Below are 18,475 nucleotides of genomic sequence, written 5' to 3'. Positions count from 1 at the left end.
ATAGGGAATCAAACATGTGGCTTCTTTTGTCTCCATTCTTTTAGCTTTTTTGTAATTTTCCTAGACACAGTTGTTCCGAATACAATTAAAAATAAAACTAACAGGTGGCTCTTCGATTTCAACAGACAAAGAAATACACTAACCTCTAGAACCCAGAGTCTATCATTCCTAAACAAGATCCCTGGCAACCATACTTCTGGACCAATGTTTTGTGAAGATCTAATTCCCCACAGCACCCATGTGGAAATTAGGGGGAAAAACCCTTCAGAGCTGGTACATGGCAAGAGTGAAGAGAATTAGAAGACCAGTGCAGGGACCCAGGTGATCAGAGACCCACGGTTACCTGAGATGAGGTGGCAGCTTGAAACTATTACGCACATCGTCAAAGCGGTTCCCCAGGTAAGGAGTGTCCACCGTCAAAAATATGGCCTTGTAGCCTTTTCGCTCAGCCCGCTGCACGAGCTGCTTGGTGACGTCGCGGTCCTTGTAGATGTACAGTTGCAGCCAGCGAAGTGCCTCAGGACTGGCCTTTGCCACTTCCTCAATTGAGGAGGTGGACCAGGAGCTCAGCATCATTCCAGTTCCCAGTGACCTGCAGGCTGAGGAAGAAAGGAGAAGATAAAGGCAAGCCTGGTGTTTTCCCCACTCCAGAGCCTTCAAGTTGTGGTTCAAGGGATAGAGGAATCTCCAAGGGTCATTAGGCAATAAGAAGTCAATTCTTTAGAAAGTTAGAAATACTCATTCCTACTATAGACTCTGGGAAACAAACTGCGGGCTTCAGAGGGGAGGGGGGTGGGGGAATGGGATAGGCTGGTGATGGGTAGTAAGGAAGGCACATATTGCATGGTGCACTGGGTGTTATACGCAACTAATGAATCATGGAACTTTACATCCAAAACTAGGGATGTACTGTATGGTGACTAACATAATAAAATAAAAAAAAAAAAGAAAGAAATACTCATTCCTTTCTACACTCTGCACTGATTTTGGAGACAGAAGTGAGTAAAATAGCCAAAGATGTGCTGTGGGTAAGAATGAAAAAATTGGCAACAACCTGAATCTCTAAACTTGGGGGATTGGATATGCTGTAGTTTTTATCTAAAATGAAAGATACATACCCATTGAAGGTAATAATTTTGTGATAGTTAATTTTGAGTATCAGCTTGGCTAGGTGATGGTTCCCAGAGTTTACTTGAATACACTGGTTGCTACTCTGAAGACATTCTTTAAGGGAGATGATCATTTAAATAAGTGGATTTTGAGTAAGGCAGATTGTTCTCTGTAATGTGAATAAGACTCATCCAATCAATTGAAGGCCTTCCCTGAGGATTCTGTTAGCAGATTGCCTTCAGACTCAAACCACATCAACTCTTCCCTCAGTTTCCAACCTGCCAGCTTACCCTTTAGATTTTTTTTTTTAAAGATTTTATTTATTCATTTGTCAGAGAGAGAGAGAGAGCACAAGCAGGGGGAACAGCAGGCAGAGGGAGAAGAAGGCTTCCTGCTGAGCAGGGACCCTGATGCGGGATTTGATCCCAGGAACATGACCTGAGGCAAAGACAGACACTTAACCGAATGAGCCACCCAGGCGTCCCTATCCTTTAGATTTTGGACTTGCCAGTTTCCACAACTGCATGAGCCAGTTCCCCAAATCAATCCCCCCACCTTCACCTCCCTTTCTCTCTCTCTCCATATATGTACATATTCTGTTTCTATTACAGTTATGAAAGAATAACATTATTTGTGGACGCAGAAAGATTTTCAAGATATATTAAAAAAAAACAAAAAAGTCTACAAAAGGACACATACAACATAATTCCACATTTGTACAAATGTGATTATTGGTATATAAACCTAAACAAACTGATTGCTAATGATAGGTCAGAGAATTATGGGTAAGTTTAATTTTTTTCTTCCTTTTTAACTTTTAAAAATTTTATCCTTAAAAATTTTGTTCAAGGTGCATTCTAGCATTTCTGTTGTATTTTTATGTATTTTATGTTAGACATCCCAAGTAGACGGTTGTTCCTCACAATCTTTTGAACAAGATATCAAGAAAAGAGCACAGTGATGGGGCGCCTGGGTGGCTCAGTCGTTAAGCATCTGCCTTCGGCTCGGGCGTGATCCTGAGGTCCTGGGATCGAGCCCCACATCAGGCTCCTCTGCTGAGAGCCTGCTTCTTCCTCTCCCACTCCCCCTGCTTGTGTTCCTCTCTTGCTGGCTGGCTGTCTCTGTCAAATAAATAAATAAAAATCTTAAAAAAAAAAAAAAAAGAGCACAGTGAAAGTGAAAAATAAGTAATAAATTAGATTCACCTACCCAATTGTCTTAGAAAACTTGAAAGAACATGGGTGATAGGCTTTTCACCAAAAATAGGTAAAAGACAGTAAAATTGGGATCAGCTTTAGTGGAGGAGAAACTGATATAATGTTTATATGCCAAATACCAAACATGGCAAGACACAATAATAAATATATACAACTGACTACATGACCCTGAGTCATTCAACTTAGCTGTGTGTCTGATGTATGTCAAACGGCGGTAAAAGCAGTTGTCCAAGCGACACTCGTCGGGCGATGTTGAGAATCAAGTGATGTGCTATTCAAAACGCTACTTTGAGAGGTTAAAATACTTGCGTGCTTCTCAGACTTTAGGGGACAGCCAGATCCCCCAGGAGAGCTTGTGAAAACACAGTGTGCAAACATCCCCCCAGAATTTCTGATTCAGCAGGTCTGAGATGAGGCCTGAGAATTTGCTTTTCCGCCCAGTTCCCAGGGGTGCTGATGCTGCCAGTCCCCTGTACCACACTTTGAAATTTAAATAGTAGCATTATCATTTGATAGTAAAACTCAAAGTTCACATGGCAATAAAACGGATTTTGTTTTTGATAAATGTTACCCTTCCTATGCCTTTGAAGGTGTTTTTCATCCCTGTTGTTCAGGTGACAGTTTAGATAAAGAAGACCTAAACTGGAGATGATCTTGTCCATGGGTCGCTCATCTGTCCCCTCCAAGTGGGCTTTTGAGAAATTCTCTCAAGAGACTCATCACTTGCAAAATAGTGTCTAAAAAACCGCATTTTATTAAGTAATAACACATATGAACATCTAGACCATTGTCTGATTTTCATTAAGATTTATAAACATGGAAAAAAATTCCAGGTCATCTACTGCTGTTTGGAAGAAACACGAGGGGACATTGATTGGGTCAGGATCCCTTAACAGTTAATTTATCATAACGAAAATATGTCTTGAAGAGGATATGACTTAACTAAGCTCCCACAGAGATGGAGAGCTGCGTGGGATGAGAACCCAGTACGTCTGACCACTTCTCCAAGTCAATGATCTTTCTAGAACGCTCAGATGCCCCGAAGACTCCCTGCTATCAAGCATAGATAAATGCACTCCCTCAATCCTTTGGGGCCATGACACCCAAAAAGAGTAGGTTTGCCACATCCCTGAAGGACGCCACCATGCCAATAGCTCTGGGAAGGCAAGGACACTGGAACCCAATGGGTAGGACCTGCCACAATGAAGAGGACCATCAAATGATAAGACACCTTTTTGTAGTTCACACAAAGGTCTCATGTACATGAGCAGCCATTCTGTCAATAAGGATCAAAAATCCTCAGAAAGATCTTGTATTCATAAGAAACGTCTACAGACACGCCACAAAGACCATTAAAATCCATAAGCTATCAAACTTGCAGGAAGTGTCAACCTTCACAAACATACTGCCCACGTCCTCTGGATAGGCATGTCCAGAGAAAAACAAGGCCAGCTCATGGCATCTATTTCCTGAGTCTCCTGGCTCTGGTACTAATGGCTCCTGATGTTATTGGTGCCCAGGGTTTATTTTTCAATGATTAAATCACATGGGGCTGAAATTTTGAGTCAGGAATCTTCAAAATCCTAAGTTACCAATGCTTCCAGTTGTAGGCATTTAATGAATATTTGGTGATTTAATGAACTTACTCTGAGAGAGTCTCCTGGAGGCAAGGAGAATATCAGAGTCTGTGCTGACATATTATGAGTTGAGGCGAAGATATTACTCTCAGGAGAGAACAGGAGCAAAACTTAGAAGGCTTCATGCTCCTTGGAACATATATTACTGACCGCTGTGATCCCCATTCGCTTGTGATTATGAGCTGTGATAAAGGCAAATTACCGATGAATTACATCCATGGTTTTCAACACAGCTTTATGTGAGAATGAGATGAGGGACCCTGGGATTTTGCAAGGACCATTCGGAGAGACAATCACAAATTTGCCCGTTAAAATATTGAAACACTTCTATTCCAGTAGGTAAATAACCATGGCTCTGCAGTAAAAGACCGTCTTTCCTGAGTTCCTTTAATGTGGCGTCACTCCCTTCTCTGCTTGAGGAATCCCTGGACACCCCCACCGCTACATTCCAGAAATTTAAGAGTTAATGCCTGGCAGAGCTGGGGGCTTTCAGGATGCTGTTAGGGCACTAGAAATGAGCATCTAAGCATCTCTTCTAATTGGTGAAGTCCTTTGTTGTACTGGTTGCTAAATATGTCAAATGTCATTTTTGACTGAGAAATAAACATAATACCCTTCTAGCTCACATTACTCTTCTGGGGACAAAATTTGCAAGCTTTTTAAATTTATAAATGACTTGGCATAGTTAGACTTTGTTAAGAAATTCTAATTAGAGTTATCCTTGTCCAGGGCTTGAATGCCAAATGTTTTTGAAGTCCATTTTCTCTCCCTATTCATTTTCCACAATGAAACTGACCTCCAGCTCTCAAAAGCAGCAACCGTCAGATTTCATTTCAAAGGGACAGTGGTCCACTTGCAGGATGTAACACAAGATTCCGGTGCATGCTGCATTTTCACAACTCCTAGCAAAATGGAGACCTCATCCGAGGTGGTAAAGACAAGACCGGCTCTTGCCCCTAATGTTGATCCAATTCTAAAAATCTTGGCTTTCGTTAGTCAGCTTATCCTAGACAGAAAGTATCCAGGAGGACACGCCCTCTAGTAAACACTGACCCTATATGACGTCCCACAGCTCTATTTCCTTATTTCCACTTCCTCCCTCTTTTATCATCCCTAAGATACATTTTCAAGAATAAACACCTAAGAGGTGCGGGGGCGGGGGGGTGCCTTCAGGTCAGGTGTCTGCCTTCACCCCAGGTCATGATCTCAGGGTCCTGGGATCAAGCCCCTGCATCAGGCTCCCTGTTCAGCGGAGTGTCTGCTTCTCTCTCTCCCTGCTCTTCCCTTCTGCTCCTGTTCTCTCTTAAATAAATAAATAAATAAATAAATAATCTAAAAAAAAAATAAAAGAATAAACACCTAAACACCTAAACTTTTAATGCTCTAGATGTATTCTTCTTTATTTAGGGACACCAATAATACATTATGCATTGCTATAAAAAATGCATACGAGATACGTACACACACATATCATGAAAAGAGACATGAGTAAGGTTGTGGACATTAAAGCATTGAAGGTAAAGCCCGAGAAATGACCTAGGTGATAATATATATCTTTTGAAGAGACAACACGATATAATGGATTGAGAGTCAGGCGGCCTGAGCTACTTTCCCAGCCTTGCCATCCATGAGGCAGATGAAATCATCTGCAAAATATCTATAACCACAGCTGCTATCTTGTCCACTTCGTAGCATTGCTGGACAGTCCACGGAGGCAAGGTTTGTGAACATTTCCTGTGTAACTCTGAAGCCATGTAATTGTAAAGGGTTCCGTGAGAGAATGCCTAACACTATTTGGAAAAAGAAGTCCTGGGTAGCCTTATAAATTCAGAGTTGGGCCAAGGACCTGGGTTTCTTATCATTGCTCGGAATCTTCTCCACGCGCCGCTTCTCCCTGCATTGGTTTTGATCAAGACACCCACTCCTCTCTGCAGAGATAGCGTCACATGCTCATTACCTTAAGCAAGAAAGCTCTCAAAAGAGAGAAGAATCTTCTCCAGGCCAAGGAACTCTGTGACAGGGCTGATAGATGAAGAGAATATCAAAGCAGAGGATTCCTACATTCCCGGGATATACATTCCTTTGGAAAGCCAGGGACAAGACAACAGCAAATACTCTAAGAGGCACAACGAAAACATGCCTTTCCCCACCCCCCACCTCCACCCCTTATCTGTCTGCAGATTTCCAAGGAGGGTCTGCAGAGTAGATCTGAGGGGCTGTCAGCATTTGCTTAGTCAGCCATCAACAATAGTACCTGGAAGAAAAATTTTAAAATTCTCCCTACATTTTTTTTTTGTTTCTCTACTTTATTTGCAACAAAACTGTAAACATAATAACATGGAAATAAATGGGTTTAATAGCATTGTTTACTATCACCCACAATCCTGCCCCTCCCATACGCCCCAGCTATGGGCTAGTGGAAGATATTGGTGCATTCTGCTTAACAGAATCAATTTATCCTGGGATGCACCCACAACAAAGTTTTTTCATTAGAGTTGAATCACATGCCCTAGGGTGGGGAAATGCTACAAGGGTCTGTAACAATCTGGCATCAGATCAAATGTAGTTCTGCCTCCCCAAACTGCCATTCAGTATAGTTGACTCAATTTCTACACCATGGAACCTGTAATCAACCACTGAGGGTTACATCAGCTCATCCAGATATAAATGCAACCACCTCTGGAGTCGATACGAACCCTAAACTCCAATGTGCAACGATTCAACTGGGCTAGAACAGGGAAATTGCTTTCAAAACAGCACAAACTGGCAGAATCCCCCGTACGGCTAAGAAAGGCAATCGCACCTCTAGATGTTGGCAGCATCTCGTTTGCCATAAAGCCTTAATGAAAACATTTTTTGCTGATCTAGGTAATCCGCTTGTAGGGGAGAGAAGACAGGAAAACCACTGTGGACTTAAACTTTAGGGGATGCTAAGCCTGCCTGTTCAAGTTCTTTACTCAAAAACCAGGACCTTACAGCAAACTGACCAGGGGTGATAGGATGGGAAGTGACTGGCTCCCAGCTTGCCAATTGCCAGCCACCTCCTGCCTGTGCCTCTGTCTGTCCTCTGCACTGGTGTCCCTTCGAGGAGGGCACAGGTAAATGTGCCACATTTTCTTATGCACATCCCTTGCTAGTTTTAAAGTCAAGGAATTAAATCGCATTATAGTAACAGCCCCTCGGCTCATTTCACCATTATCAGATGTATTTTATAACCTTGCTTATCTAGAATTTGCCCAGCTTCCTAGAGTTCAGTTTAGAAGAAAAATAAACAACAAAATAAAAATAAAATGGTAGAAGATGAGGGAGAGAGAAGAATCTCAAAGCTGAAGCAGCTCAATTTACCGATTATAAAATAGTTTCCGAATGTTTAATGTCCAGTCCAACAGTCTCACACATGCAAATAAGATGTCGAATCACCAAATAAAACTGAAGTTTATCACGCCAGGCTTGACAAGGAGGGAATGATAATACATCTGAGAATGATATTCATCCACAGCCACCACCACCACCACAACAGAGGAAAATACAAACTTGTAGTTATCAGTGGGAGTAAATGTCTATGATTTGAAGCATTAATTCGTGTGGGTCAAATCATATTCCCAGATTAGAGCAGAATGCTTAAGCAATGTGCTACTGTGGGTCCAAATTATTTCTTCGAAAATAGTTCTCCTTTATGGGAAAGGTGAGTTAAGTTTCCAAAATTGTGTGTTTAAAGGGAAAAGGGGTAACATGATGAAAGTGTCTAGAGTTATTTTTAGGTGCATTTGATTAAAAAGCTCCTGCAAAACTTAGTCACCAAGACAGCCGTGCTGAAAATTTTGTTGAGAAAATGCATTCTGTCCTCTGCACAGGAAGTCATTGTGCAATGGGGAAAATATGCAATGACAAAGTACCAAGCAGTTGCGTGGCTCGAAACTCAGCGTCTGACCCTCTAGAGTGTTTGCATAAATGTGCCTATCCACTGGCTGTGTCATCCTTCTTCTCACAGGAACTGCCATTTACAGGCTTATTAAAGAGGCGGTGAATATTATTGTCTGCGTGTCTAAAATTACTCTTGCGATTACTGAGAAAAGTAATGTTGTGAAATTTCTACTACAATTCTGTGTGAAATCCTTAGAAGTGGTCAAACAAATCCTAATTTATGATTTAGAGAACTGAAGCAATTTCAGCAGTGCCAAGAAAGGCCAGGAAACCAGAGTTCATCTTTCCAGTGCTTTCAAGATGGCCCATTGTCTGAATCAGGAGCAGTTTAACCTTGAGTGATCACACGGTCACTCACTTGGCGAGCTGTTTTTGAGTGTATGGAAAGGTTTGCAAGAAACAGTTCGTCCCAATGACATCTCTGTCTTTCTTTTCTTGCGTCCACTTTGTTTCTGGGGCAGAACTCTGCATTAGGCTTAAACTTTCGCTTTACTGTAATGATCCCCAGGTAATTATTCTGTCATTTTATTAAGTTGTCAGGTCCTGGCATAACTGACAGATGGCATGGAGACCACACCACAGCGAGATGTGTTTTACGACAGGTTCAAGGAAGAGCAAGCCTGCCCTTGACCTCAATCCACCTTCCTCAGTCTAACAACCTCGGTGTCAGGACCCACCAGGGAGCCACTGACTTCTCGCTGCCACGCTTTAATGTCATCAGGCACACTAATCATTTGAGAAGAAGCAATCTCGAGCTCTCAAGAAAGCTGCCCAAGAGCTTAAATTCCAGTGCGAGATACTAGGAATCATACCATTTGATGTTGGTCTTCAGTTAGTAAGAGTCTAATTTTTTACTAGCTGTTTTTGATTGATGGAATTTGTCTTAGTGCAAAGTGATTTCAACACTGAATCTATCATTTTTTGGGGGAAAATCTTTAGATATAAATGACCCATTTTTATATATATATCTAAGCATATGTACAAAGAAGGTCCATAATCCTTTAATACGTGTGTGTGTGTGTGTATGTGTGTATGTGTGTCTATGCGCACACACTGTGAGTTGTGTATGCAGAAAGAGCATGTCCACTGAATTTTGATTGCTGGAAAAGAACATCCAAAACATAAAGTTGAGCTGAAATAGGTTGAAAATAAAGGTGAGAATTGATTCTTTTTTACTACAATGAAACCAAGAGGCGTTCCCTTCCAAGTGTCTAATGATGTACTTTGGACCAAGTTTTAGTGAACTGTCTTTTCTTCTTATTCCTCCTTGGTGTTGTTTCTTCTCCATGAAAATGGATAAAATACTGGATGAAGATAAATAACTGGATCAGACTCTAGAGTGAAACCAATATTGGTTCACACCCCATCTTGATCATGGACCAGCCCTAGACTTTGGTCAAGGGCGTCCTTGTCCTCCATTGTCAAATGAGGAGAATGATAAATGATAATTACCTCACAGGTCTATTGTGAGGATTAATGATAGGAATGTTAAGTCCAGCATCTGGTGCATAAAAGGCACTCATTTCAGAAAAAAATAAAAGTTTTATTGAAAGAAAATCTAATGCTTTTCCTGGATTTAGGTAAAAGTGAGAATAATGGGGACATTTTCCTCATAGGTATGCTGAAAATGTATATCTACTCGGTCACCTAGTACAACACATAAATATATAAATCAATAAAGCTTTCAAAATACATCATTTGGGTCTGGAGCAAAGGAAATGACAATTTTTCTTGCTGAATGGTCTTTCACTCAATGTTAAGGTCGATCACTTAATCTCGGAAAATCCAGAAAATTCAGCAGCGAAAACTCTCACCGACACCCTAATTCAGTTGTTTGGGGTATGTATGGCTCTTTGTGTTACTCTGCAATCTGTTCCACCTGCATCTTAATAGGTGGTCAAGTCATAGCTGAGTCCCCAAACTTCACTTTGGAATGTTCTGGCCTTTTAGGCTCAAAAAGAAAGTGTTTTAGATTTAATGGTTTTATGGCCCATCAAATCCTGTGTGGTAGCCTCTAATTGCATCCAGGGGCAGGAATTTCTTTAAAAAAAATTTTTTTTTTTTGACAGTTTACTAAGAATTTGCTAATATGCTGAGCATTCCTGGAACGCGTGGGGTGGGTTTTAATCTTTCTCTATTTGAGGTCCAGGCGCTCCCTCATGTGGTGCTTGCGTACATAACAGTCAGAAGCCAAGGGATGAAGGAACGCTCAATCTCTTCTCTTTCCTCTTGATTTCTCATGTTTAAATGAAGCAAAAGAGCTCCTGGAGTTCCATGGAGGCTGAAATAAGATTTCATTACAGCCACAGTGCCTAAAACCAGAGAGACTTCCAAGATAATGTCCCGCAAGCCTCCGTGGTATAATAAGCATTTTATTTGTTCTTTGAGAAGTCAGAGATGCTTTACTTCTCTTGCGAGATGGAAATTTCACCTAAGGAGCCTCCCTGCTTTATACGGCACTAATGTTTGTGTTTTTCACTGATATTTCCTTCCCTACGCTGAGTATCTGTAGACATGATTCTGCAGTCATCTCTGAGGCTCATAAGAAGAATAAAACTTAAATAAAAAGCAATCTAATAGGGTTTCAAACGGATGTGCCATTCTAAGTAGAGGCATTTATAGGGCTCCGTAAATATTATAAGTTGTCAATTATTAAAGTGTTAACTAAATCGTCTAGTGCAATAAATGTCTTATTCATAATACAATGCGTGGCAAACTGCTCTCCGCTCAGTGTTTCTCAGTTAGTTTCCTTCCCTCTTTTTTTTTAAAGATTTTATTTATTCATTTTTGTGACAGAGAGAGAGAGAACAAGAATGAGCAGGAAGGAGAGGCAGAGGGAGAAGCAGATTCCCCACTGAGCAGGGAGCCCGATGCAGGGCTCCATCCCAGGACCCTGGGATCCTGACCTGAGCTGAAGGCAGATGCTTAACCAACTGAGCCGCCCAGTCCCCCAGTTTCCTTCCACCCTAAAAGATGTTTAGGAGTTGCTTTTATTTTTATTTTTTAAGATTTATATATTTATTTTAGAGAGAAAGAGAGAATGCAAGCGGGGGGAGGGGCAAAAGGGGAGAGAGAGAGAATCTCAAGCAGACTCCCTGCTGAGCACAGAGCCCAACATGGGGCTTGGTGCGGGGCTCGAGCCCATGACCCAGAGATCATGAACTGAGCCGAAACCAAGAGTCAGGTGCATAACCGACTGAGCCACCCAGGCGCCCCAGCTTTTAGGAGTTTTAATCTTTGTTTAAAATTCAAGCCCCTTTATTTATGCTTCTGAATTTTGCTCAAGGCTCATATTTCCTAATGAGCTTCATATTCTGTGGCTTATTCCATCCTCTCAAAACTAAAGGGATAAAACTATAAAAACACAGAATGTTTGCAGTTAATATTCCAAGACTATAACATAGAATTTGCCTTAGGGTTCTTGCTGCAGTTAATGATACTTGGACATATCAGTCCCTGACCAGGATCTTATAAACAGCATTGCACAAGTGATTAATAACCTGGAACAAGGTATTTATCCTCAGCAAGCCTCAGTTTCCACAAGCACAGGAGCTGGAAAAAGATCCTTAGGGCTTTGGACTCACATTTTACGATGGGTAAGACATAGATGAGTTAATAAAAGCAAATTGCCTGGCACACATTAATTGCCAAATAAATGTTGGCTATCATCATTTTTCACAACAGTTAATTTGTGTGGCATTTATTAAACATCTATTTGTGTTTTCAGCAAGATCCAGAAATAAATACGTCTGCTTGTTTTCCTCTATCCCAAGCATGCAGCTATGAGAAATGAAAATCAAAAGCATACAAATGCTCATCCCGCCATCTACGCTCTCTGGGACTGGCATGGACGGCAGGGGGTGGAAGAAAGGGGTGGGATCTCAGAAGGGCTGTTGTTTACCTTGAATGGTCTCTCTATTTAATGGAATCTTAAATGGGGATAGAATCATTTATTTATACCCTGGGAGGAAAAATGGTAAAGATCATCTTCCTGTTGGGAATTTTCTGTTTTCGGTTTCCGAAGTTTTCTCATTGTGGTGATTTGGTCTTTGTTCTTGCCTTCATTAGGAGAACTCTTTCTTTAAGGACCTGTCCTGTCAGTCCTGTCGAACCCCAGCAAGCAAACAGGAGTAGCTCTGTGCTCAGTGACACACCTAACTCCCCCACCCCCCCAGAGCCCTGGGAACAATCCTGCCCTCCTTGGGACACGGTAAGCAAACCACTGATCTGAAGCAGCTGACTTTATCAGTGAGGAAACGTAATCCTCCTAGAGAGTGAAAATGACCTGCCACAGAAGTGAAACTAGTTAGTGGTGAATTTCCACATAAATCAGATGTCCCAGCCTGACAGCCCAGGGGACACTTGTAGCCCACAAAAGTATTTGCTTTGGCCCACACATTATTGCCCCAACCAGTGTTTTAGAGAATTTTTGATTTATTTGCCAACATTTAAAAACCAGGAGATTACACATAAAAATCAAGGTTTCTGGCTTCTCTTGAAATGTTTGAAGATTTGGCAAGCCCACATCCTCATTCCCTCGGGGCCATAGTTAGTAGCACTGAAATGCGGCTGCCCCCTTCCGTGGAACCTGCAATCTCCACTACTACCGTCTCCACCGCTGAGCCTACATTATTGTTTTCTTAGCTTCATTCCTCTTTGGATATTTATGTTACCAGTCTGACCCTCAAAGCCATTTTTGAGGTTCCTGCATAAAGCTTAAAACAAAAATATCTTTAGCAAAGTAAAAAGGGCGACTTTCACTCCCATTAAAGTGTAAATGGAGGGTACTTTTCTGGAAGTCCATTTTTTAATATGTGGAAGAGATTTTTGGAACCCTGAGGGGCAAATAAAAAGTGCACCCCATTTTGGGAAGCTTTTCCTAGCATTATTCTCCTGTGATTCTCAAAGGACCCCCTAGAAGTAAGAGCTCTTATTCAACTAAGTTTGCCAGATACAGCAAATAAACATATAGGATGACCCAGCTACAAAAGATTTGTTGTTTATCTGAAATTCACATGTAACTGGCTCCCTGTATTTTATTTGGCAAGCTTATATTCACTGCCATTTTGAAAATGAAGAAAGAGTAGCTCCATCGGTTGCTCTTCAACCTACAAAGCTGTGTAAGAAAACAAGAGTTCTCTTCTCAGGCCCAGTTCACACTGGGGATGGGCTCCACAGTGGTGAAAAGAAAGTCCGAAAGACACTTGAAGCAGGGTTCCGTGAAGTCTGGAGAGCCAATTGAGAAGGTAAGATTGTGGTGCTGTGGCAACTTCCAGAACTTTCTGGATGCCCATTCTAATTATTCAAGCCTGACCGTTCCCTGGGGATTTGAGTGGCCCTCACCTTGGTTGGCATTCCCCCAGAAGCCAACAATGAGGCAAAGATATGGGTACAAGTCTTTTATTTGGAAATAATCACAAGATGAGTTGGAAAGTGAGAGAGGGACGGGAAGGCTGTTAACGAAGTGTGTGTTAATGGTCAGGAAACGCCGAACGTTCCTATCCATCCGCTCCTGTTGCCAGAGAAAATGTCAGGCAATAAGTCGCAGGTTCTGATAGAAATGAAAAGTAACAGGGGGATATATCCCGAGCACCAGCAGCATCTGCCCCAGGCACACATGCTTTCTTTCCATCCAAGTAACCTACCCATCCCACGACCAAAACATACCAACCAAGGAGCGAACCCAGTCATGGGCTGATCCCCATCGACTTTCAGGGTTAATTTAAATACTAAATAGACCACCCATCCATCCATGGTAATTGGACTGTAGAAGAAAACCTTAAGAATGTTGAAATCCTTAAAGGGGGTTTCTACCACAAATCTGATATAAACTGTGATATCACTGCCCTGATATCTGCCCAGGAACCTGATCCAGGGTCTTAGATTCTCGAGGGCATTGTGTGTGCCCTTCCATTGCCAGTTCCTCCGTGTCCTCAGTGGCACCACACCCTCTGCATTCTTACTGTTCAACCCTGTCCCAATATCGATTATGTATCCCACTCTCCTGGGGGGCGCCTGCTTTGCACGCACCTAAAGCAATTAATCAATTACTTTTAGGGGATTGTCATCGACAGATAAATGGGCTTCCCCTCACGGTATTGTATGCGATCTTCTGGAAATGAAAAGCAGCACAAGGTGGTTAGGAGCCAAGATTCTGGAGCCAGACTGCCTAGGTCTGAATCCCATTTCTATCACGTATGAGTTGTGTGAGCCTGGACAAGTTATCCATCTGCTGGGTGCCTCAGTTTCCCATGTGTCAAATGGGCTTACTCTAGTACTACTTCTTTGGGCTGCTCTGAGGATTTGATGCTTTAATACTTGTAATGTACTTAGAATAGCAGCCTGGAACATGGTATTTGCTTTGTAAGTGTTTGATAAATTAATCTAAAGGAATACTCCAACAGGTACGTAAGAATGCCTCCTGGTTTGTGATGGGAGGAAATAATGTTGCACAAAATAGTCCTATCTAGGCCATCAAATTATAGCTTCTAAGGGAACTTTCTTCTCATCTTTTTTTTCATCCCATCCCCACCAAAAATAGGGAGCCCTGATCTTGGAACCATCGGAAGGGAGGTGGAGAGTAAGTCCTGTCATTTACTCCTCGAGAAAACTGCTTTCTCTGGAGCCCTAGCTCTGCCCACAGGCTGAATACAGCGACACCTGTCAAGTGTCACATAAAGGAATATATACATATATTTGCAATCTCCAGGGTTTGTGGTTGTTGTTTTAACCAGGTGAGCTCTGTTTATTGCCTTCTTTTATTTCCTCTCCCTCACCGCCATTCTCCTCATGGTCCCTTCTCCATCTTTTGCTTAGTTTTTATTGTTCCTGACTTACAAAATAGTTCAAAGGGAATTTTCCAAGTATGGACCCAGAATAAGAAGAATATAAAGTCAAGAGGAATCTCATCACTCGTAAATAAGCACACATAAAATGTAGTCTATGTTCTTTGCCTTAAAAAAAAAAAATAAATGTATTTTAGGGCTTTACCATGGTTTGTAACTGCTTTTTAAAAACTATACCACACCATCTTTCCATACCAACCCACTCTTTCTCTGATATCATTACAAAAATGTATCCCATCCCATTTCTTTTTTTTTTTTTTAAGATTTTATTTATTTATTTGACAGAGATAGAGACAGCCAGCGAGAGAGGGAACACAAGCAGGGGGAGTGGGAGAGGAAGAAGCAGGCTCATAGCGGAGGAGCCTGATGTGGGGCTCGATCCCATAACGCCTGGATCACGCCCTGAGCCGAAGGCAGACGCTTAAGCGCTGTGCCACCCAGGCGCCCCTCCCATCCCGTTTCTAATGTACCCTGCTTTTGACAACCAACCTCCAATTATGGGACATTTGGGTGGGTTTATTTTTTCTAATTTTTCTCCTATTAAGAATAACAAAGGCATGAGAATCCCTGCAGAGATGCCGTTCTTCAAAGTCATAATTCTTCCCTTGGAATTTCTAGAAGAGGAATTGGAGCATCACATGGAATTCACACTTTCAAAGCTTTGATAAACAACTGTCAATGATTTTCTAGAGATATGATTCCACTTCATGCTCTTCCTATCGGTATTTGAAAATGCACGTTTTCCTTCCACCCTTCTCACAATGTATAATCAGAAAATAATAACTCGATATTCAGAAAATAAAACATATAGTTATAACTTACATTTATTTGATAGCCAGGGAAAACGAGTAGTTTTCATATGTTTATTGGCCATTTTCATGTGTCCACTTATGAATTTCCTATTTGGCTTTTTCCACTTACTTCTTTTCATCTATTTGGCGTTAGATGTTATTTTGTTATTCAAGTATAAGGGTTCTTCACACGGAAAGGTCATTAACGCTTTGCAGCCTCATAATTTTTTAATTTGTTTTGTTTGCCGCTTGTTTTTTCAATTTGTGTAGAACTTTGACAGCATGGAAGTTTCTGAGGCTTGTATTGATTTGTTGGCTTTTGTTTTAATGGTTGTTGTCTCAGGAATGCCTGGGAAGGCCTCTCTTACCCCAACTGTAAATGGAAAGATACCGGTTTCTTTCTTTTTTTCCCCTTCTCCCTGCCCATATTTCAGGATTACCATAGACAAATGGCTGGGGCCCCAAGACCACTTCTCTGTGTGTGGTCCTTGAATTAAAAAAGTTCTAGACTCTAACCTAAGTCCGTCCAGCACAACCAACTGTGTCATGCTGATATCCCTGGCAGAATTCCGTGGCAGACATTTCAAGAAGGGAAGTAAACCCATAAGATCTGTGATACTTAGAACTAAATGCTTTAAAATAGTATTTAGTTCCTGCTCCTCGGGCCTGAATTTCCTGCCCTGCTTAGCATCAAAAGAAGTCAGATAGAATTCATTACCAACTTTTATATGAGTTTCTGAAGCAGGGTGGGGAGATTTATCACTGTGCATACCTTTTCAAATGTTCATAGTTGCTAGGGGACTGGGAAGTTAATAAATTAGCCCCAATAAGGAATTTCTTTACATCATATTTGAATTTCTCATCCCTCTCTCTGCTAAGGCAGTTAGAAATACTCTATTGGGAATATAACCCATTCGTAAAACAGTATAGTGGTCCCAAACCATGACAGAAAACTCCACCAACCAGGTCTCTGCATGTGCTGTTTCCTGGTGAGAATCATGTGGTTTGGGGAAGCAGGAAGGGCTTTGAAATAAGGTAGCCATTAGGTTGAATCCCATCTCTGCCACTACCTAGCTGTATGACCATGGGGGCGTCAATTTCTCAGACCTCCATTTTCTGAAATGTGGGTATTAATACATATAATATAACTAAAAGCTAGTGAACCACCCCTCCGTGCAAGGCACTATTTTAAGCACTTTATACGTGCAAACTCATTTAATCCTGACAGTAACTCAAGGACGTGGGTACTATTTTTATCCCCACTTTATAGCTGATATAACTGAGGCACCAAGAGTATCTTGCCCAGAGTCATAGAGGAGCAGATGTGCGAGAACAGGTATTTGGATGGCAGTGTCAATGGGCTTAATTTTTGTGAGTGTAAAAATACCCGGGGAAGTGTTTGCTTGATGCATACAGAGAAAGAAGTCAATAACTGTTAGTCCTCTTCTGTCCCTTTGGGTGAGGACTCTTTTCTTACCTCTCACGGTTGCAAGCTCCCCATCCACGTGAGCCATGCACTGCATGGCCGTAGCCCCAGCACAGATTGGCATGCTGACCCTCTGCCCCAAAACAGAAGTCGACAGGTCTACTTCAGCAACATTCCGGAGCACCCGTGGATAGAGCTTCCATCTAGAATTAAAAAAAAAAAAAAATTAGAACTTTAAAATCATAACCAAAGCTTTGACATTTCATTTTAGTTAAAAAGAGAAAATATCCTTTTGTTTTTTCCCATCTGGCAAATTACTTCACAAAGTTAAAGGAAAACGGGCAGTTTTAACGTTTGTTAAGAAGGCAAGTTAGCCATAAGAGAAAAATGAATTTCACAAGTTATTGTTCTTAGTGAGGTGTAATTAACATATGGTGGGATTTGCCCGTGCGAGCGTTGACACACGCATGCATTTGCCTAACTGCCAAGAGTCAAGAACAGATCACCATCTTGAAAAATTTCCCCATGTCCTTTTGCAGTGAAACCAATCCCCTAACCACCACTGATACTTTTTTCTGTCCATATAGTTTTACTTCGCAAGAATATACAAAAGGATTCATATATAACGTAGCGTTCTGAGTCTGGCTTCTTTCACTAAACAATAGTGCTTTTGAGAGCCACCCATGTTTCCGAGTGTGATCGTAATCTGTTCCTCTTGGTGGATGACTAGTATTCCGCTGTACAAAGGTACCCCAGTCTGTTTGCCCATTCCCCAGCTGAGAGACAATTTGAAGCAATTATTAATAAAGCCACTCCAAACATCCACGCTAATGTTTTTGTGTGAACCTAGTTTCATTTCACTTCCTCCAAGTCATTTTGAAGATGGTTTACAAAACCATGGAAGGCAGAGTATAATTTAAGAAGATATACTATGTCCAGTTTGTCTTTATATATATATATATTTAATTGAGCATTTTCCTCAAAAAGGTTATTTGGCCGAAACTGGAGTTTTGTCTTGAAGAATTTTTGTCTCCTGAACATGATCTTAAATGACTCTTCCTGCAGTTTTTTCGTGTTGCGATGAAAATGATCAATAAACCAAGAACCAAAACTTTAAGAGTAAAATTTACAGGAGAACAAGTTCTCTTCCCTCTTAGCAAAATTTATATGTCCTGTTTGTTGAAGATTATTTCTCTCATTAGTCACTGATTAGAACGGAAGAAAATACAGCCCCATTTCTAATGAGCACTAAGACAATAAACATGTGTGTAAGACCCACATACATACCTAACCAGAACACCTTTCATGACCTAGACTGAACTCTGCTTCCAGAGAGGTTAAGATTTTTAGTTAATATGGTGAAGTGTGATTTAGAACTGGACGAACCAAAATAAATTGAACCTCCGAAGTCGTAACCGAAGCCTACTTCCTGTAGCGGAAGAAGAAATTCTGTCTTCATGTTGCTTTGAGTCTGTAATCTAACCTTTCTTCACATAAAAAAGTAAAAACCTCCAGCCCTTGAAAA

The 18,475-nt window shown here is 41.3% G+C and overlaps 1 protein-coding gene across 1 annotated transcript in view; it reads right to left on the bottom strand.

The window, feature by feature from the left end:
* HAO1 (hydroxyacid oxidase 1) overlaps window positions 1-18,475 on the bottom strand; it is a 53,979-nt gene that overhangs the window by 30,656 nt on the left and 4,848 nt on the right. Inside the window, exons 2-3 of the mRNA XM_008703337.1 lie at window positions 17,002-17,153; window positions 344-599 (exon numbers count right to left, since the gene is read on the bottom strand). Coding sequence (XP_008701559.1) covers window positions 344-599; window positions 17,002-17,153 — 408 coding nt within the window. The remainder of the gene's footprint in view (window positions 1-343; window positions 600-17,001; window positions 17,154-18,475) is intronic.

This window comes from Ursus maritimus, unplaced genomic scaffold, assembly GCF_017311325.1.
Source record: "Ursus maritimus isolate PB19 unplaced genomic scaffold, ASM1731132v1 scaffold_22, whole genome shotgun sequence".
Classification (NCBI taxonomy): domain Eukaryota; kingdom Metazoa; phylum Chordata; class Mammalia; order Carnivora; family Ursidae; genus Ursus; species Ursus maritimus.
The sequence above is the reverse complement of the archived record's forward strand: the minus strand, read 5'-3'. Positions and strand labels throughout refer to the sequence as shown.